Source organism: Panthera onca, chromosome E1 (genome assembly GCF_046562875.1).
Source record: "Panthera onca isolate mPanOnc1 chromosome E1, mPanOnc1 haplotype 2, whole genome shotgun sequence".
NCBI lineage: Eukaryota > Metazoa > Chordata > Mammalia > Carnivora > Felidae > Panthera > Panthera onca.
The window spans coordinates 35,505,332-35,526,730 of NC_138352.1; the positions used below are offsets into that span (position 1 = coordinate 35,505,332).

The 21,399-nt window shown below is 47.3% G+C and overlaps 1 protein-coding gene and 1 long non-coding RNA gene across 2 annotated transcripts; both read right to left on the minus strand.

The window, feature by feature from the left end:
* Positions 1-81: 81 nt before the first annotated feature.
* TMEM97 (transmembrane protein 97) lies at positions 82-8,414 on the minus strand. Its single transcript, XM_060646770.3, has 3 exons — positions 8,190-8,414; positions 2,454-2,598; positions 82-1,391 (listed from the first exon to the last, which is right to left on the minus strand). Exons 1-3 carry the CDS (start codon positions 8,313-8,315, stop codon positions 1,132-1,134), a joined length of 531 nt encoding a protein of 176 aa, XP_060502753.2. The 5' UTR covers positions 8,316-8,414; the 3' UTR covers positions 82-1,131.
* A 955-nt stretch (positions 8,415-9,369) lies between these two features.
* On the minus strand, positions 9,370-12,735 carry LOC132688035 (uncharacterized). Its single transcript, XR_009614392.3, has 3 exons — positions 11,623-12,735; positions 9,868-9,959; positions 9,370-9,461 (listed from the first exon to the last, which is right to left on the minus strand). It is a non-coding gene; the product is annotated as an uncharacterized LOC132688035 (long non-coding RNA).
* Between the last annotated feature and the right edge of the window lie 8,664 nt (positions 12,736-21,399).

The following is a 21,399-nucleotide window of genomic DNA, read 5'->3' on the forward strand; positions in this document are numbered from 1 at the left end:
CTGCCCTTGAAGTGTACACGGAACACCTTGTAAGGGAACCCCGGACGCTCTAGCCCCCAGGCCACGAAACGAAGCAGACAGTCGTCAGCAGCTACCTTTATTGGGACCGGACACAGGTGTCAGATGATACCCCATCAATCAGACCATTATGACTTGTGAGCAAAACAGATAAAAAGAGGAAGGACCAGTTACCATTTTCCATGCATTCACTGAGTTTTTGTTTTTGAGTTGGCCTTGAGTACGTATTTAGAGAAAACTAAGGAACACCAACGAAGAGCTCCTGTATTTACACCACGGACACGTCAGGCCCCCCCAGCTGCCCCTCTACTTAGAGAACAAGCCAGGAATGATGACAAAACTATCAGGGAAGTGACGTTATTCCCCCCGGAAGCACACTTCCAGAACAGGTTTGAGACACTAGACCTCAGAGCGGGACTTATGTCAGGTGGTCTGTAAAAACAGAAGACTAAGGTCTTTAAGGAGACTTAAAATCTTTTCTGGGATGACCCGTTTAAGACAAAGAAAACACCTTCCAGCGTAACCCATTTCTGAAAGTCAGGCCAGAGCTAACCGTTGAGCAAAACCCAAGTCTAAACCTCTTACAGGACCTTTCCCCCCACCAGAGGGGGAGGCAAAAAAACCAGGATATCGTTTTTAATGAATATTAAAGTCACAGTTTTAAACTTAAAAATGGCCTGAAACATCCCACTCTTCATTTTGCTGATTAATGACACGCTGTAGAGAGTCATGAATCGAGGGTTTAGTCACCTGTACGTTGTGGGTCAAGTGACTTGTGAACATGCCAAGCAGGCCACGTGTCTTAGAAGTTTATCCAGTTTCTGGTCTGGTCCTGCTCCCAGCGGAACTTGGGTACACAGTGAGGTATTTGGCTCCACCTCCCTATAACCCAGCCCACACCCCCCTGTCCGTCCTCAGGTGATTGGTCCGTTGGTGCCAGTGTTCTCAGAAGGGGAGGGTCTGATGGGGCTCCTGCCAGTGTCTTGCTCTTGTGTGTTGCTGGTGTGGTTCGCACGCTACCGAAAAACATGGGTTCTGAGCAGTTTTCTGCATACCGGGTCCAACAGGAAACTGCCCTGTGGGCATCTCCCGCCGGGCCAATGGTCATTTCTCTCATTTCTTCTTTCTTTTCTCCTCATACTTGTAGTAGGGGCTCCGTAACATGAAAAGCAGAAGCATAAGAGGGATGAGAAAGTAGGGGGCATAGACAGATACGAGGGTTAGTCGTTCTTGGAAAGTCTTAGGTCCTTGTCCTTTGAAACCGCTGGCTTTGGAGAAATCCTCAAATAGCAATGTGGAGAGAATTGGAATTAAAGTTGTCATGGTGTGAACGGAGTAGATGATTGCAGGGGTGCGGATCCACCGGCAGCCTCCTGAAGTTGGGGGAAGAGAAAGAGGTAAGCGTTAGGTATGTCCACGACTCCAGGGGCGCCCACGCCAGTCTCCACACTTGCTCCCTTTCCACTGAATCTACCTCCTTTCCAAGTACAAACAAATGGAAAACTGGATGTGTTCTAGTATCTCCTAATGCACAAAGCTGGGGCTCTAGCCCACCGGCTGCTAAAGCGCCAAGGGTGGGGGTTGGAATTTAATTCAGAAAAACTCTAGTGGGGCGCCTGGGTGGCTCAGTCCGTTAAGTGTCTGACTTCAGCTCAGGTCATGATCTCGGGGTTCACGAGTCTGAGCCCTCTCTGCTGTCAACACCGAGCCCACTCTGGATGCTCTATCCCACTCTCTCTCTGCCCCACCCCCCACTTATGCTCGCTCTCTCTCTCTTTCAAAAACAAAAAATTAAAAAAAAAAAGAAAGCAAGAAAAAGAAACCCTAGGGCAGTAAAACGGCCATTACGATCTCCGCCAGTCTGGCCTAAAAGGCAGGGGGAAGGGCCTGCCCACAGCATCTGTTAAATAATTATATATACAGGTGAGAAGATCAACAGATTCTGCTGAGATGGATTTGGGAGCTCCAGTGGGAAACCGGTTGTATGAGCTTAGTTATCATGTACGTTAGTATGGCCCCCGTCTTTCTAAAAGCGTTAAGTCACACGGAAACACTGTAAGAATAAATGAGAAGTTAAGCCCTTCAGGGATTAGCCTGATGCGACCGCTGAAAAGCCAGTGTGGTGCTCCCCAAATCGGAAAAATAAAAGCTAATGATAAATTCTGCAGGGGTAAAAAAAAGACAATAAACAGGAACAAGTTCGATCTTGAAGCAGCCTCAGGTGTAGGAGAGATCTCCAGGTGACAGTCGTTCGGCTCAGCTACCCACACAGGCATCCACCTGAGCCACGCTGATGTCCCTTTACAAGATCTGGCCATTCCCACCCCACCCTAGGTGACCCTCAAACTACAGGGATCACTCTCCTCTGAGAGACTTCCCCCAAAGATTTCCGGGACTGGGTATCAGGGCAAAAGTGGGATTTTCCAGTTACCAACCTTTGAAGAAGGCATAGGCTGCTATGGGGAAGAAAGGCAGCTGCAACACGAGCTCGCAAAACAGGAAGGACTTAAACCACGCTGGGGGTTCCTGTAGCAGAGGGTCTCTGAACTCCTTGGCGTACCACTTCAGCAGGTTTCTCAACTGAGGAGAGAGAACGCGCACATTGAACACAGCCACCTGGCAGGACAGGCTGGCCGCTCCAACCCCCGAAGAGTCCCTCACTGCCCAGCCCCGAGGCAGCCTAGATGGCCCCTTCCTAAAGACTCCCTAGCTCTGACTCGAATGTTCCCTCCTCCAAGCCTTCCTCAGCTCTTCCAGCCCCTCTGCTACCCGTTCGTGACTCCGGGTAACACTAGCCCTGTATGTCAGCCAACGGCTGTGAAAACCATCCTAACATTTGTCCTTTAACAGCAGCTGCACACCAAGCTCCGAGGGCCAGACTGCCTCAAATACAGAAATGAACTGAGTTTCTTTGTCTTTTTCGGGGGTGGTGGGCCTGGAACGGAAGGGAGAGAAGTTTAACCTCTTTAAGATGCACTTTCAGGGGCGCCTGAGTGGCTCAGTCGGTTGAGCATCCGACTTCGGCTCAGGTCATGATCTCGTGGTCCGTGAGTTCGAGCCCCGCGTCAGGCTTTGTGCTGACAGCTCAGAGCCTGGAGCCTGTTTCAGATTCTGTGTCTCCCTCTCTCTCTGACCCTCCCCCGTTCATGCTCTGTCTCTCTCTGTCCCAAAAATAAATAAATGTTTAAAAAAAAAAAAAAAAAAAGATGCACTTTCAGACAACTGAATCCCTAAATCTCAAGTTCCTCATCATTCTTAACTACTGTAGTTCTGAAGAGTTCTCTTTTAGGAGACCCACAGGACATCTGGAGAACAAACTGCCCCAACCACAAACTGTAGAGCTTCTAGGCTGTCAAGACTTGAGGGTTAGCAGTCCTGGTTCTAGCTTGGGGCCCACCCTCCTCTGATTACACTGTTAAATCAAAAGATGCAGATCCAGGGGCGCCTGGGTGGCTCAGTCGGTTGAGTGACCGACCGCCTTTTGATTTTTCACTCAGGTCATGATCCCAGAGTTGTGGGACTGAGTCCCGTGCCAGCTCCCAGCTGAGCATGGAGCCTGCTTAAGATTCTCTCTCTCCCTTTCCCCGACTCATGTGCTCGCGTGTGCTTCCTCTCTCTAAAAAAAAAAAAAAAAAGATGCAGACCCATGGCTACCAGCAGAGGAAGGAAGCAGAAAGATTAGAGGTTGCCCATTCTGTGCCTTTAAGGGCCCAAAGCGTAGGGCTCCCCCGCATCACATGGGACTACCAAAGGTCTGTCACAGTTTACATCCTGGAGATGGCACTGTCCTGCCACACCTGTCTCCAAAGCTAAATATATATATATATATAAAATATCAAATTACAGCAAATAAAGGGAACTTCCAATGTAAAGATTTAGCTTGCAGTGGAAAAGCCATTTTTTTCCATTGCAATATTTTTCCTGTTAATTTTTAGTCAAAAGATAAAGGCTCACCATTGTGAAACCAAGGCCTCACCACTGAAGCTGAGCTTTAAGCAAATATCCAGAAACAAACATTCTGTTAGCATGATATTAATTTCAGAAAGGCTCTGGCTAGATTACCAGTTTATCGACCGGGTGATGTCTAATTTGTACTTGATCTGAAGTTGAAACTCACAGCAATACCCTTAGCTTCCTTCTAGGCACTCTTCAGGACGGTAAGGTGGCAGAAAAAAATTCATAAAGGTTAAGTCACTGCACCTCTCCTGGGCTCTATTTCCTCGTCTGTGCAACAAGCAACTTGAGCCAAATGTTTTTGGAGATCCTTTTTTTGCTCTCCAGATTTTCTTTAAAAAATACTGGGGGGGGGGCGCGCCTGGGTGGCTCAGTCGGTTGGGCGGCCGACTTCGGCTCACGTCATGATCTCGTGGTCCATGAGATCGAGCCCCACATCGGGCTCTGTGCTGACAGCTCGGAGCCTGGCGCCTGTTTCGGATTCTGTGTCTCCCTCTCTGACCCTCCCCCATTCATGCTCTGTCTCTCTCTGTCTCAAAAATAAATAAACGTTAAAAAAAATTAAAAAAAAAAATATTGGAGGGAATGACCTGTTGTCAAGATTTACCGTAGAAATTTAAAAGGCATCCTGGTTTGATTTCATTTTCTGTTCCATTTGTATACAGTCTATTTCATAAATCCAGGATGAGATCAGCAAAACTCAGCCAGCTCTTGTAGGTCATCAATTAGGATCCTAGCGCCCGCCCACAGTCGCCCGCGAGCCGCATGCTGCCGGAAAGGACCTGGACTAAGGGCTGAGGGAAAGCAAACCGCAGGCCCCTGGTAGAGTGAAGGGCTCTGGGGGCGGGCGTTGGGCAAAGCACTTAAATCTCACTGAACTTGCTTCCCAATTATAGCACCTACTTCACTAATGGGAAGATTAAATGAGTTAATGTACACGGTCTTTAGAACAATGGCAAGCACAGAGTAAATCTTACAATTACTTAGTTGAACTTAACACGCATGTGGAGAAATTCAAGTTTAATCCTATTAAGAGCGCAGCATGCAACTGGTCCTTAAGAACTACTCTTATTAGGTAAGTCCCCCAAAATGGTTTATTACCTGACTCACATTTTCTGTTTTTAATTTTTATTTATTTCTGAGAGAGACAGAGTGTGAGCAGGGGAGGGGCAGAGAGAGAGGGAGACAGAATCCAAAGCAGACTCCAGGCTCCAAGCTGTCAGCACAGAGCCCGACGCGGGGCTTGAACTCAGGAACCGCGAGATCATGACCTGAGCCGAAGTCAGACACTTAACTGACTGAGCCACCCAGGCACCCCTATACCTGACACATTGGACTCCACTTACCATTGGTATCTATTAAACTACTGACCTGGCCTATAAACAGGGATTTTTAAAAATAGATTATATTACATTTTTAAGGCCACAATCCATTTTTTTGTTTATTTCTTTGATAAAGTTTATTTATTTGAGAGAGAGTGCGCATGTGCGGGCTCGTGAGCAGGAAGGCGGGGAGGGGGAGAGATAGAGAATGAGAGCATCCCTGCTTGGGATTGAAGGGCTTGAACTCACGAACCGTGAGATCATGACCTGAGCCGAAACCAAGAGCCGGTTGCTTAACTGACTGAGCCGCCCAGGCACCCCTGGCACCAGAATTTCTAAACCAGGAATTGCCACTGAACAATCCCGCACTTTTCTACCTTAGGATGAGCACAGGCTGATTTCACACCCAGACGCTCACCTTAAACAGAACCAATGCTACCAGCTGCAAACGATACTGCGCAATGCCTTCCCCATCCTCTCCATGTTCCAAGCCAAACTAAATTCTTTTTGTTTCAGAGTAAGAGTTTTTCCAAGTATTGACTGGTTCAAACCAAGGAAGATCAGCCCCAACCATTATGGGATCGCCACAAGCATTTTAGTTCTAGGAGAAAATTCCTTCTATTTGGGGAAGAAAAACACAACAGATGTGAAGATTGGGCATTTTTTCAAAGAGAATCTGAGAATCCCTCAAGGTTTTTACTATTATTTTCCCCATAACGAAGCAACAAAACCATCAATCTCAACTCCAAAGCAACAAGAGTGAAGAGAGACAACAGCCCTTCCAAAATTGGATCCCCCCCGTGTCGCCAACACCTTCAAACAGCATCAGATAGAAAGACACAGACATACACAATTTCTGGCCAGGTCCCACTTGCAATGGCCCTTGACCTTTTACAGTAAGTCAACATTAAAACTGAGAAAACTTTACCAAATCCAAGAGATAAGCTGAAATGGGGTCTTTATGATGCTGGACACATTTGAACTGTATTTGGGGGTGGTAGGCAAGAACCTGTGGGAACGGCATATTCAGAAGAGATCAAGAAAGCACCAGCTGTTAAGTCCGGAGTAACCTGGAGTAACTAACGTTAAGTGCCCAGTTATTAAAGGGACTCATCACGCCAAACACTAAACAGGCAGCCTGCCTGAGTTTTGTTGGCCACACAGACTCTGAAAACCACAGACAAGGCTCCTTTCTTCAAGGCAACTAATGGCTGGTGCAGAGCGGTGGCGACCTGCTGAGAAAGCGGGTGCTACCTGGGTCTGTGTGGCAGGCCGAGTAACAGTCCCCAAAGTTCCTAATCTCTGGAAGCTCTGAACGTAACTTTATAGGGCCAAAGAGACTTTGCAGATGTGATTAAGGTAAGGGTTTTGAGTCTTGAGATGGGAGGTTATGCTGACTACCTGGTCGGCTCTAAACGTAACCACAAGTGTCTGTATAAAAGTGGGGCAGAGGTGGGGCGCCTGGGTGGCTCAGTCGGTTAAGCGTCCGACTTCAGCTCAGGTCACGATCTCGTGGTCTGTGAGTTCGAGCCCCGCATCGGGCTCTGGGCTGATGGCTCAGAGCCTGGAGCCTGCTTCCGGTTCTGTGTCTCCCTCTCTCTCTGCCCCTCCCCCATTCATGCTCTGTCTCTGTCTCAAAAATAAATAAACGTTAAAAAAAAAAAAAATTAAAAGTGGGGCAGAGGGAGACTGGATTACAGAAGAGAAGGCGGCCAAATGATGACAGAGGCAGAGACCGAAGTGATAGGGCCACAAGCCAAGGAACACTGGCAGCCACCAGACTGGAAGAGGCAAGGAACAGATTCTCCCCTAGGACCTTCAAAGATTCCCCTAGGCCTGCGAGATTCATTTTCAACTTGTGACCTCCAAAACTGTAAGAGAACAAATGTTTAAAGCCATCATGTTTCTGGTAATTTGTTACAGCAGCAACGGGAAACTAATATACCCTGTATGTGTGAGCTTGTGACTCTCCTCCCAGAAACCACAAGGCCCACACAGTTTTGCATACCCCATGGTATACCCCAGGGGTTCAGGGACCTCAGGTGAAGCACCCCCGCCCCCACCCCCGCTCTGCAGAGAAAAAGCACCTAAAGGGAAACGGGTAGACAAGTCAGTCTTGCCCACAGTTCTGCACACAATGTGGAGAAGCACAGAACTGAGGACAGGAGCTCCCCGGGAGAAGGTTACAGGGTCCAGAGGTGAAAGGACCAGGTAAAGTAAAACGGTGGCTCTGAAGAAACGAAAAGCATTAAAGCAAACTTTGGGGTAAAGAATACTCATTAACAACGAGGAAATGGGGCTTCTCGCCTCTATTTCTAGTCAAGTGATCATTCTCACTCGAACCTAATTAAAAGGGCTGATTTGAAAAGGTGTCGTTAATTTACTTACGAGCTTTCGAAGTCGCTGGATCCTAAGACCGAAGCAATGACGATCCGTGAATGCCCTGTGTTATGGGTCTAATGCTACCTGCACTATTGCTTTGGGATTAGACGTTATTTTAAAGCTCTTTCAAAGAACACACAAATCCAACACGTGATTGAGACACTGGTTCATCCAGGCTACTTCCCTCAAATACAAGTGACCAGAGGTGGGGTGTTGAGAGCCTTACGCATACCCAGGGAAGAACTGTCTTTAAAAGGACCAACGTGTCTGCCCCAAGCAGCTTGGGATAACGGTCCGGACCATCGAAAACCCCAAGCAAGACGTCGAGATGAAGGGTGAGGAGGGGCTGGGGCACGGGCAGGACCTAAGAAGGGAGGGAGGGAAAGGGGGGCAGAACCCTGGCTGGGCGGCGAGCGGGGGAGGGGAGGTCTTGGGGACGCCGGGGAACGATCGCAATGCGCGGAGGGGCCCCAAACTCAGCGACCGGCCGTCTGGACCGACCGTCGCCCTCACCTCGACGGGGTAGAGTTCGCGCGGCAACACCACCTGCAGGTCCAAGAGCAGAGAGATGGGGACATGGGAGAGGAAGTAGAGGCCCAGCAGCCACTCCAGACCGCGCCGGACGCCCAGAGCCCCCATTTTCGGTTGGTTGCGCCGGTGACGAGCGGATGCCGCACTAGCCCGGAAAGCCGACGTGGGAAGTGGGCCCAACCCGCGCCGCGTCCCAGGACTCCGCGCCCTGACTACCCGCCCCGCCCCCGAGAGGGCTACGTCGGCCACTCCCATTGGCTGGCTGCAAAGCCCCGGCGGGAGCGGCGCTCGCCGTAGCGCACGCCCATTGGCTCGTACAAGCATAGCGTGTAGAGGAGGTGCCACCCCAGACCATTTCCATTGGCCGTTGGGGGCGTCGCGTGGAATGGGGCGGGGTTCCTCGCTCGCCGCGTGGGACGGCTCTCGGGCTTGCGGCGTGCAGACTGAACTGGGAGCGCGGGGGCTGATGCCCGCCGGGCCTGGCCGCCGACTGCGTGGCGCGCTTTGGTCCCTTTCATCCAGTACTCCATTCTCCAGTGCAAAGGAGTAACGCTTACTGAGCGGCTCCTGGGTGCTGGGCCACGGGCGCTGGTGGAAGTGGAGCCCCTAATGCAGCCAGCTGCCGCAGACCAGGGCCGGCCGCATAGCGCGTTGTGATCCGCGCGGTGGTGCGACGTTCACGGGCCGTGGGAACACTCGCAAGGTCCCAGCCCCGCCGAACCTGAGGGGCCTGGAAGCCTTCTGAAGGCTGCCTAGGGGAGAGCCAACTTCAATTAAGCAAGAAGCACAGGGATATAGCAAGAGGATGGGCGGGTCTTGGCTGGGGCAGGGATTGGTTGTGATGAATGAGGGAGGATTTATTCATTCTGCAAATATATATATTTTTAATTCACTTACTTACTTGGAGAGAAAGAGAGAGAGCGCGCGCGATCATAAGTGGGACAGAGAGAATTCAAAGCAGGCTCCACACCGTCGGGGCAGAGCCGGATGCGGGGCTCGCACTCCCCGAGCTCACCAACAGCGAGATCGTGACCGGAGCCAAAGTCCGCCATTAACTGCCTAAGCCACCCAGGCGCCCCTGGTTCTGTAAATATTGATCTTTAACTGCCCGCTGGGCCCAGCCATTCACTGAATGTCCCACCGACTGGGACACAGAAGTGAGCTGAAGAGAAGGTAATCGGGTTCTGGCTGTGTTGACACTGAGCAGTCTCCATAGCGTCTGAGTGGAGGAGTCTCGGGGGCAGCTGGATGAACCTGTTTGGATACGTAGATAGTGGGGCATCCGCGTTTGATGGCGGTTGGTGTTGAGAGCAAAGGGCCTGTCTTAAGGGTGCTCCATCCTGGGGGGGGGGGGGGTGAGGAGGGGGCTGAGATACAGGTGCACAACAGGAGGGTGATGTCCCAAACATGATGGGGAGGAGGGTCAGCTGGGTCAGAGCAACACTGAATGGCCCCTGCGGTGGCCCTGTGAGAGAGCACAGGTGTGGTGGAGGCAGGGGGCACATGACAGCAGGACAGGGAGTAAGGAGGTGGGGAAGGGAGGCAGGGAGTGTAGACCGGTTAGGAAGGAGAGGAGAGAGAGGGGGCAGTGGCTGGAGGGAGATGAGCTCCAGAGATGGCCTCCGTATTTCTCAGATTGACTAGAACGCTTTTCACTTACTTAGATGCTGTTTGAGGTTTCCGGGTGAGGGAGGAAGGTTGTCCTTGCAGGAGGGAAGAGAGCAGGAAATGTGGCTCAAGGCCCCTGAGGAGCTGGAGAGAATGGGAGGGTTAGGGTTAAGTCAGAGGAGCTCTGTGCTCCCCAGGACGGGCCCCTTGGCACTAGAACAGAGAGATTGGTGGCAGTGTAGAGGGCCCAGCTGAGGTGGGTGGCCAACGATCTGGAGGCCCAATCTCCGAGGCTGTGTACTTTTCTCCAGGGTGGGGTCTCCTCAGCAAAAAGGCTCTTGAGGGTGCCTGGGTGGTTCAGGCTGTTGAGCGTCTGACTCTTGATTTCTGCTCAGGTCCTGATCCCAGAGTCATGGGATTGAGCCCTGTGTCAGGCTCTGTGCTGATCGTGGAGCCTGCTTGAGATTTTTCTCTGTTTCTCAAAAAAAAAAAGTTGTTTTTTTCTCTACTTTTGCCCCTCTCCCCTGCTTATGAGCATTCTCTCTCTCTCTCTCTCTCTGTCTAAGAAAAAAAGAAAAAAGGCTGTTGACTCCTCTAGGGCTGAGGTTCGGAAAGACATCGGTGAGGAGTGGCTCAGTCGGTGAAGCGACTGACTCTTGATCTCGGCTCAGGTCACGATCTCATGGTTTGTGAGATCAAGCCCCGCATTGGGGCTGTGTGCTGAGAGCGCACAGAGCCCCGTTGGGATTCTCTCTCTCCTCTCTCTCTCCCCCTCCCCCACCAAATAAACTTCAAAAAGAGTTAAAAGAAACACACTGGTGATTTTGAGACGTTGGATGAGAAGGGTGGATTGAAGAGGCGGAACATGCGTTTCAAGCTGGATGGGGAGGAAGCCCCATGGGCCAGAGGGGCTGGCAGCCTGGGAGAAGGCGGAGAAGGGAATGAACGTGAGGCTGAGGAGGCAGTGCTGGCAGGGTGGGAGTCACCGGATGAAGAGGCCAGAGGGTTGGGAAATTATGACAGGGGGGCACGATGTCCGAATTCCTGGTGTTGGGAAGAGGTTCCGTGCAGGGGGAGGTGTGGGCCGAAATGGAGAGGAGGGGAAGGTGTTTGGAGATGGAGTCAAGGGACAGAGAGCCCAAGGTGCTGGATGGATGGACGGTGAAGACCACCTGGGATGGGGGTGAGAAGGCTGTTGCCAAGGTAGAGTCAGGAGAGCACCCAGGAGGAGGTGGGCATGGGCCAAGGCATGGCTCAAACCTCAGAGAGCGGAGGTTGTGGCCTTGGGGAGCAGGGAGGCTGGTGTGTGAAAAAAAATGAACGGCCAACAGGGGGGAGGGCTGTGGGGAAGCCGAGACCTTGGAGAGCGGGGGAGTCAGGTGTCAGTTCTGGCAGGCGGTGAAGGCTGAGGGGTCTGGGAGGAGGGGGCCTGGGAGGAGGGGTCTGGGCTCCGGACAGGAGGGGGTGTTTACTATGGAGGACAGTCAAGAGCCGGCTGGAAGGGGAGCATAGCAGGGGAGGGAGGTGAAGGTTCCTTGTGGGGTGGCTTGAAGGCTGCCAGAACACAAAGTCCTGGCAGCCCAGGGCCTGTTGCGCAGGTGGAGCACTCTACGCGTTACTCCGGAGGGACCTGGCAAGGTGTGCTCTGCCCCGCCCCCAAAGGTGGCTCCCAGGACAAGGCGGCCCCACTTAGGCTGTACTCCCCGCGGATTAGAACTGCTTGCTGGGGGGGCAGGGGAGAGTGTGTGGGGGCCACCCCCCCTCCCCTCCCCCCGCTGGGATTTCCCCGGGAACGTGGTAAGCGTACAGCTGCTTATGTGAGTGTTCCTCAGAAAACCTCTCACCCAGCCAAGTTTGTTATCTGTAGATAAAGACTTTCAAGGCCAAGCACTTTCCCCGCAGGGCTCTTCGGTCCAAAAAAAAAAAAAAAAAAAAAAAAAATCTCCGTGCAGCTGCTGTCTTCTGTTTGAAATTCCTTCAGTGGGGGGCACTGCCGCTCTAAACTGGAGGTCAGAGAAGTGGTAGGAGGCAGATTGGTCTGGGGAGGAGGGAGGACACGGCCGTCGATCAGCGGATTCCCTCACCCAAAGCAAAGAGTAAGTCAAAGAGTGGCTTAAGAAAAAAGAAAAAAAGAGGGGGTCTTGAGCTGTCACCCTGTCTTTCTGAGTGAGCAGTGGCAGTGGTCGTCAGCACCTTCTGGAAATCACTCGTATTGTGATGAGACAAACACCGTTAGCCCAGCAGCGCCCCCGCGGTGGTGGGAAGTGGAATTCTAGCGCGAGAGGCGCTCCGAGGAAGGGACCCCGCTGCTTTCCTTCCGGAAGCAACTGTAGTTCTCCGCTCTCGGTTCACTTTCCCATCTACTTAAAATGCACCCACACTTCCCCCAGCCCGGCATATTTGAAGGGCCAAAGGCCTTCCCCCGCTGCTGGCCTCTATTTGGTGTCACCGCTGCTGGCTCTGAGCCTGTCTGTACCACTCTCGGTGACACGTTTGTTCCTTTCGCACCAGTGTTGATCTGAGCGCATGTCTCCGCGCACCTTTGCTGCTAGGCTGTGGGTTCCCTATCTTCATTTTACTGACGCAGAGCTGGAGTCCTTGTTGAGGGGACGAGATATGAAAGCGTCCTGCCGCATGGAGATTGTCACCTGCTAACGGAAAATGATGAGACCGGGAAAGCCACTGTGGCCGTAGAGTCAGCTGATGGCTTCACGCCTCAAAACCAAAACGTCCATTAACAGAAGCTAAGATTCTGGGGCGCCTGGGTGGCTCAGTTGGTTAAGCAGCCGATTCTGGTTTCGCCTCAGGTGATGAGCTCAGTTTTGTGAGTTCGAGCCCCGCGTTGGGCTCTGTGCTGACAGGGCGGAGCCTGCTTTGGATTCTGTCTTTCCCTCTCTTTCCCTGCCCCTCCCCTGCTCACGTGCTGTCTCTGCCTCTCTCAAAATAAATAAACTTAAAAAAAAAAAGACCAACTAAGATTCTATTGGTGCTAGAGGTGTAGCAAGGAGGCTGCGGAGGAGGGGGGGTGGGGTGGATTCAGAGTGATCTCTTGAGATCTGTAGGTTTCCCTGAGGCAGAAGGCTTCTGGCCAGCTGTTTTGAGTGATTACCTCCTTTTCAGGTCCAAGAACCTGTGAACTTGGGAGGAGGGGCAGAGCAGGTGGAGGCCAATTCACAAAGGCTCGGTTTAAAATGTGGCTATTTTGTTGTTCATAGATCTTTTTGCACTGATTTTGATTTATTTAATTTTTTTAATGTTTATTTTTGAGAGAGAGAGAGAGAGAGAGAGAGAGAGAGAGAGAGACTCAGAGGAGAGCACAAGCGGGGGCGGGGCAGAGAGGGAGGGAGACACAGAATCCGAAGGAGGCTCCGGGCTCTGAGCTGTCAGCACAGAGCCCGAACTCATGAACCGTGAGATCCTGACCTGCGCCAAAGTTGGACGCTTCACCGACCGAGCCACCCAGGCTCCCTGTGATTTTGATTTTTTCAAAAAGATATTGCATTAAGGTATTATCTATCCCTATGGCTGAGTTCTTAGTACCCAGCAAACACTTTCTTTTTGCACCTTGGGGAGTGTCTCACTCACCTCACCCTAGTCCCAGCTCTGGCTGTCAGGTAGGAGTGGAGCTAAGTTTGATTTGGGGAGGAAGGGTCAGGTTACTGAGTCTAGAAAGCTAAAAGCCCATTAGGTTTGATGTCAGGGCCATAGAGAGAGACAGTGGGAGATCTTGAACAAGGCAGATAGGGATGATGTTTTAGGAAGATTCATCTGTTCCCAAATGCACAAGGTAGACCGATGTGCGGGGAGGGCTGGAAGCAAGATCTGGAGTTTGTGTAAGTAGATCATGTGTTTCCAGAAGTGTAACAGTTAAAAAAGGAAAGAGCTGGACATATTAGGGTCAGGCTATTTTCAAGATGTGTTTCAAATACATTTGATTATGGAAGTAAAGGGCCCATGTAACGACAGAGTTAACATTTCTCACTTGTCGAGTGCCTACTGATCCTAGAGCAGGGGTTGGCGAACTTGTGTAAGTGGCCAGACAATAAATATTTTAGGCTTTGTAGGCCATGCCACTTGTTATGTGAAAGCAACTACAGACAATATGTACATGAGCAAATGTGGCCATGTTCCAATAAAACCTTATTTACAAAAATAGGCATTGGGGGGAAAAAAAAGCAGGAATTGGGCCTCGATTTGACCTGTGGTGGTTGTAGCTTACTGAATTCCTACTCTCGGCCATTGGCAGCTTCATGGTCAAAGCCAGGTGGCCATGGGTTCTAGTTAGTAAGTAGAAAGAAAGCATGGAGGGAGTACCTCTGTCGCCCCTGGGCCTCGGCCTGGGAGTGGCACACATCTCTGGAGAAAATTTTGACATAGGCCCTCCTTACCACCCAGGGCCTGGGAATGTAGTCTGGTCTTGCGCCGAGGAAGGAGAGATTTCAGCGGTCCACGAACAGTGTTTGCCACAGGTTCCTTTAGGGGCAGTTTCAGAACCTTCATGGAAGGTATGTTCATGTACTCAGAGAAATTTTGATGAGTCCTTCACTACACGGCAGGACCTACTTGGGGTCTGAAAGAAAAAGTCAAGTGTAAAAGGAATGAGAAAATTAGGAAAGCAGTACTTCCTGAATACTAACAGAGTAAACAATCGGGGCAAAGGTCATCGGTAGATGGCACTGGATGAGTTTGTTGAGGAATCAGATGTGGCCTCTCGAAGCACCTTCCCATAGGTTGCTTCTTAATTACAAAGGGAAAGGGCACTTTTACCACGGAGAGACCTGGCAGTGACAACCTTGATCAAACGATCAAACTTAGCATCACCCAAAATGGGACAAATGGTTACGCCTCCTGACTTGATGGAACGGGAAGTACACATCACCTCTGTAATAGTCTTTCCAAAATTGCTTAAGCTGAATCTGATCATGAGGAAACCCATCCAGCAAAATCCAGATCTTTCTGGGACATTCTACGTGACAGTTGGATTTGCACCTTCATACGTGCCAAATGCCACGAAAGAGAAAAGCAGAAGTTCTTTCCTATTAGAGGATGCTAAAAAGACCTGATGACCAAATGCAAGACGTGATCCTGGGCTAGATCCTCAATTGGGGGGGGGGGGGGAGGGGAAGCCAGCTATAAATAAAATTTCGAGGAGAATTAGAGAAATTGAACATGTCCCGGATATTAGGTAGAACACCAATTGTTAAATTTCTTAGGTATGACAGAATTGTAGTTATTTAGGATAATGGCCTTGTTTTCTGAGATACATTAGAAGTGAAGTTTCATGGCGTTTCAGCAAAACTTAAAAAAATTTTTTTTAATGTTTGTTTTTGAGAGAGAGAAAGAGCTAGAGAGCGAGAGCGAGTGAGCACAAGCAGGGGAGGGGCAGAGAGAAGAGGGAGACACAGAATCCGAAGCAGGCTCCAGGCTCTGAGCTGTCAGGACAGAGCCCGATGTGGGGCTCAAACTCACAAACTGTGAGTTCATGACCTGAGCCAAAGTCAGATGTTTAACTGAGCCACGAGCCACCCAGGTGCCCCTCAGCAAAAAACTTTAAAAAGTATATATATATTTGTATACATAAATATACATGTGTGTGTATATATATATATATATATATATATATATACATACACACATATTTGTGTATAGATTAATAAATGTGGTGAATCTAGACGAAGAGTATTTGGGTTTTCTTTCTTTCTTCTTCTTCTTTTTTTTTTTAAACATTTATTTACTTATTTTGAGAGAAAGAGAAAGTATGAGTGGGGTGGGAGGGTGCAGAGAGAGGGAGAGAGAGAATCCCAAGCAGGCTCCACACTGTCAGTGCAGAACCCGATGCGGGGCTTGAGTCCATAAACCATGAGATCATGACCTGAGCTGAAATCAAGAGTCAGATGCTTAACCGACTGAGCCACCTAGGCACCCTTATTTGGGTTTTCATCATTCAGTTGACCCCTGAACAATGAGGGGCTAGGGGTGCTGACACCCCCCCCCGGCAGTTAAAGATCTGTATAACTTATAACCCCCCACCAAATTAATAGGCTGCTGTTTGACTGAAAGCCTTACCTATAACATAGTCGATTAACATGTATTTTATATGTTCTATGTATCATATATACTGTATTCTTATAGAACACCTAGAGAAAAGAAAATGTTAAGAAAAATCATAAGAGAAAATACATTAATAATATTGTTTTGTAATAAATCCACGATAAGTGGACCTACACAGCTCAAACCCATATTGTTCAACAGTCAACTGTATTATTTCTTTCCACTTTTTAATAGGTTTGACATCTTTCTTTTTCTTTTTTAAAAATTTTTTTTTAACGTTTTATTTATTTTTGAGACAGGGAGAGACAGAGCATGAACAGGGGAGGGTCAGAGAGAGGGGGAGACACAGAATCTGAAACAGGCTCCAGGCTCCGAGCTGTCAGCACAGAGCCCGACGCGGGGCTCGAACTCACGAGCCGCGAGATCATGACCTGAGCCAAAGTCGGCCGCTTAACCGACTGAGCCACCCAGGCGCCCCAAGTTTGACATCTTTCAAAAGAAATAGTTCTTGGCAGGACAGAGATAGCCAAGACTACCTGCCCCCCAAAATTAAAAAAACAAAAAACAAAAGTTTTCCTTATTAAATGGCACAAGCATTTTTTTCAAAAAAACAGATGAACATAAGGGAAGGGAAACAAAAATAATATAAAAAAAGGGGGGGGGACAAAACAGAAGAGACTCATAAATATGGAGAACAAACAGGGTTACTGGAGGGGTCGTGGGAGGGGGGATGGGCTAAATGGGTAAAGGGCATTAAGGAATGTACTCCTGAAATCATTGTTTCACTATATGTTAACTAATTTGGATGTAAATTTTAAAAAATAAAAAATAAAATTAAAAAAACCCCCACATAACTGGAAACTTCTCATTATTCTGTTTTGCCCTCAGGGGAATAAAAAACAGGAAAGCTTTAGGTAGAATTTTTGGATTACAATGTTTTTCCAGAGGATGTTAAACTTTATTATAAAATCCTAAGGGGAATACATAAAAAAATTCTTAGAACTAATCAGTGAGTTCAGCCAGGTTGTGGGATAAATATCAATATACAAAAATCCGGGGCGCCTGGGTGGCTCAGTCGGTTAAGTGGCTGAGTTCGCCTCAGGTTATAATCTCACAGTTTGTGGGTTTGAGCCCTGCACTGGGCTCTTTGCTGACAGCTCGGAGCCTGGAGCCTGCTTTGGATTCTGTGTGTCTCTCTCTGCCCGTCCTCTGCTTGTGCTATCTCTCAAAAATAGATAAACGTTAAAAAAACTAAAAAATATATATACATACAAAAATCAATTGTATTATTTATTTATTTTTTTTTGAGAGAGAGACACAGTGAGAGAGCAAAAATCCCGAGCAGACTCCACATTCAGCATGGAGCTCGACACGGGGCTCGATCCCACAACCCTGGGATCATGACCTGAGCTGAAATCAAGAGTTGGACGCTCAACCGACTGAGCCACCCAGGCGCCCCTCGATTGTATTTTTATATATTAGCAATGAACAATCTGAAAATGAAATTAAGAAAATTCCATCAAAAGTAACTATTTGGAAATACACTTAACAAAGGAAGTGCAAGACTTGTACACTGAAAACTACGAAACCTTGAAAGAACTGAAAGAACTAAATAAATGGAGAGACATCTCATGTTCGTGGATTGAAAGATTTAATATTGTGTACATGGCAAATTCCCCAAACTGCTCCACAGATTCATGCAATGCTTACCAAAATCTCATCTGGCCGCTGCAGAAATTAACAAGCTGATTCTAAAATTCATATGGAAATGCAAGGGACGCAGAAGAGCCAAAATAGTCTTGCAAAAGAATAAAGTTGGGGGACTTCACACTTCCCGATTTCAAAACTTAACTGCAAAGCTGCAGTAATCAAGACACCAGCGATGGCTATAAAGACAGACATATAGGTCAATGAAATAGAATTGAGAGTCCAGAAATGAGCCTTTAAAGTTGCAATGAATTTATTTTATATCCTTAAACTGACTTTGTGACTTAGAAAAGAGACAAAATAAGTTATCTAATTATTGAACATCCATTTCTGGGACATCACAGCTTCATCTACATATATATATATATATATATATATATATATGTTTTTAACATTTATTTATTTTTGAGACAGAGAGAGACAGAGCATGAACGGGGGAGGGTCAGAGAGAGGGAGACACAGAATCTGAAACAGGCACCAGGCTCTGAGCTGTCAGCACAGAGCCCGACGCGGGGCTAGAACTCACAGCCCTCACGGACCGCGAGATCATGACCTGAGCTGAAGTCGGCCGCCCAACCGACCGAGCCACCCAGGCGCCCCATCTATATATATTTTTAATTGTGGTAAGATATACACAAATTTTACCATTTTAAACATTTTAAGGGTACAGTTCAGGAGCAGTAAGTACATTCACATTGTTGTTCAGCCATCACCATCAGGCGGCTCCATCATTTCGAAGTTCCATACCTATGATGATTAATGCTCCATTGCAAACTCACGCCCTCTCTCCCCCCTCCTCCTGGTACCCAGTATACTTACCTTCTATGAGTTTGACCCTTCTAGTTACCTCATGTAAGTAGAATCATACAATATTTTTTTCTTTGGTGTCTGGCTTATTTCATGTAGCATGATGTGTTCAAGGCTCCTCTATGTATCGCGTGTCAGCATTTCCTTCCTTTTAAAGTCTGAGTAACATTCCATAGTGTATATATACACACCACACTTTGTTTATCTACTCATCCTTGGATGGACATTTGGGCTGTTTCCACCTTTTGGCTATGGCGAATCAATGCTATGAATATTGGTGTTCAAGTATCTGTTTAAGTTCCTGCTCTCAGTTCTTTTATGTATATACTCAGAATTGGATTGCTGGATCAAAAAATAATTCTAAGTTTAGGAACCGCCACACTTTCCCATAGCGGCTGCACCATTCTCCATTCCCATCAGCAATGCACAAGGATTCCAACTTCTCACATTCTTGCCAACATTTGTACAATATTTTTTGATAATTTTTTAATCTTTTGCTTCAAATATATTTTTGTCAGAACTTGGTAGCTGCAGATTCCCAGCTAATTCTAATTATGGAAAACATGACTACCATATGAACTGATTGGAAAGTCCTTATTGGCAAACTAAGCAGTCAAAATAGATTTATTTTCTGTTAGAAAAAGTCTGGCTTCATTTTACACATGTTTCCATAAAAAACCTGCTCACTTCTGAATTTTAAGACAGTCAGAGCTGTGGTATGAATTTGTTGCCTGAATGAAGTAAAATTCTGCCAGTCTCAATATTTCTTACTAATGCTCTCTTTGCTTTACTTTCAAGAGGTTATCTATCTCTCAGGATTGATGTGTTATCTGAGAGCAGCGAGATGAAAAGAGGCGAGGGCTTTATACACAAAAACAGTTTCGTATTTTCCCTTTTACTTAGCAACCAGGAGTTTTACACACAGGGCCACTGCACCACAGTAATCGTTACAGTGTAGGAAGTGTGTCTTTCTTGGGTGAAGCCGAATGGGGATTGTGAAGGGCAAGGTGAACACCCTGGAGAATGAGGATGGCGGAAACATATTGAAGTTGACTCCCTTAAAAATATATGTGCCTGTGTGCCTCCTGGAGCCTTCACTTATCTCCACGGGTATGTGTATTGCAGCTTAGAGAATCCCTGTCTGACTTTATTCCCCTCCCAACTAGACATTATTATTCTTGCTGTATGCAGCCGGCGTTTGCTTAGTTTTCCCCACACATTCACCAGTTTGTTCACCATTCTTGCACTGGAGATCTGCTTATTCTTCTTGAAGTACATTCTTTGGAATTTGCTGACGGTAATGATCTATTCATAGTAAACTGAATCTGTGTTATTACGAAAATATCTTTTATGTCTTTGCACTAAATGATAGTTTGTAATTCTGGGTTAACATTTCTTTCTTCTCAAAACGTTGACTAGTCGGATCATTCTGTTGTCTTCTAGCTTCGATTGTTGCTGTTGAGTTTTCAATGCTAGCTATTCTTTTTAGGCAATTTTTTGTTACATTTAAGGCCACTTTGTCATCCCGCAGTTCCACTAGAACATGCTATCTATCCTGCTTATGATTAGTGTTTCCTAAATTCAATGATTCCCTACTATGACAAAATCTAGGAGTATTTCAGCTATTTAATTTTGTCTATCTTCTGTTATCTTTGGGACTTCAATTTTATACAGAGTCGATCTTGGTCACTCTATCCCCCAAGTCTCTTAATGTCTTTTATTATTTCCTGTGCAAATTTGTTTCTGCTGTACATTAGGTAATGTATTCTGGGTAATCTTTCACAAGTTTTAGTTTGTTTTCTTTGACAGTGTTCAATTGGAACTGTTTAACCTATCAAATCTATTTTTACATCCAATGACTTTCTTTTCATTTGTGTAAGTTTATTATTTTTCAAATTTTCCTGGTCATAGTTCAGTTGACTTTTTTTCTTTTTAAACATTTATTCAGTTTTGACAGAGACAGAGTGCGAGCTGGGGGTGGGAGGGGGTGGGGAGGGCAGAGAGAGAGAGAGGGAGACACAGGATTTGCAATAGGTTCCAGGCTCTGAGCTGTCAGCAAAGTCCAACGCGGGGCTCAACCCACAAACCCTGAGATCATGACCTGAGCTGAAATCGGACATTTAACCAACTGAGCCACCCGGGCAGCCTGGCTGACTTTTACTTCTTACTTGGCTTTTTTTTTTTTTTTTTGAAGTATGCTATCATACCTTCATTTCTCAGTATTTTATAGCATAATCATTTTTTAAGTTTATTTATTTTGAGAGAGAGAAGGGGGTGCAGAGAGAGGGAGAGAGACAATTCCAATTCGTGCTTTTAGTGCAGAGCTTGATGTGGGGCTCGATTTCATGAAATGGGAGATCATGAGCCAAAATCAAGAGTTGGACGCTTAACTGACTGAGCCACCCCAAAGCATATCATTCTGTCTTCTGCACCCAGTACTTCCAGTATCAGATCACTTGGTTTGTAATGGTCTCTTATATATAACAACTTTTTTCCTTATGTTTTGTAATTTGGGGTTGTGAGCTCACTTTTTGGGTGTGTTTTATCTACTGGAATCTTTTGAGGCTTCAGTTAAGGATAAGGTTGTAAGATACATATCCTTGTGGCAGTTGATTTTTTTTTCCCCCTTTCACTGAAGGAATAGCTCTTTGAAGATCTCAGCTATATATATGTGGGATCTAAATTTTAATTTCACATCTTGCTCAAGGTCATGTGTCCTGTCTCTCATGGAGTGTTACTAGCTAAGATTCTAATGTGTTTCTTTTGAGTCTTAGTTTCTTCCTCTGAAAGATGGGTCTAATTAATAATAGTACCCACATTATGGGGTTGTTGTACAATTAATATTTGCAGTTCTTAGAACAGAGCCTGGTAGTCAATAAATATTAGCTACTATATAGCTAATATATATATCATATATATACATATATATATATATATAGAGAGAGAGAGAGAGAGAGAGAGAGAGGTATATTACATTATATATTATATATATTTACCAGTTGGCAAATGGCCTCAGGGA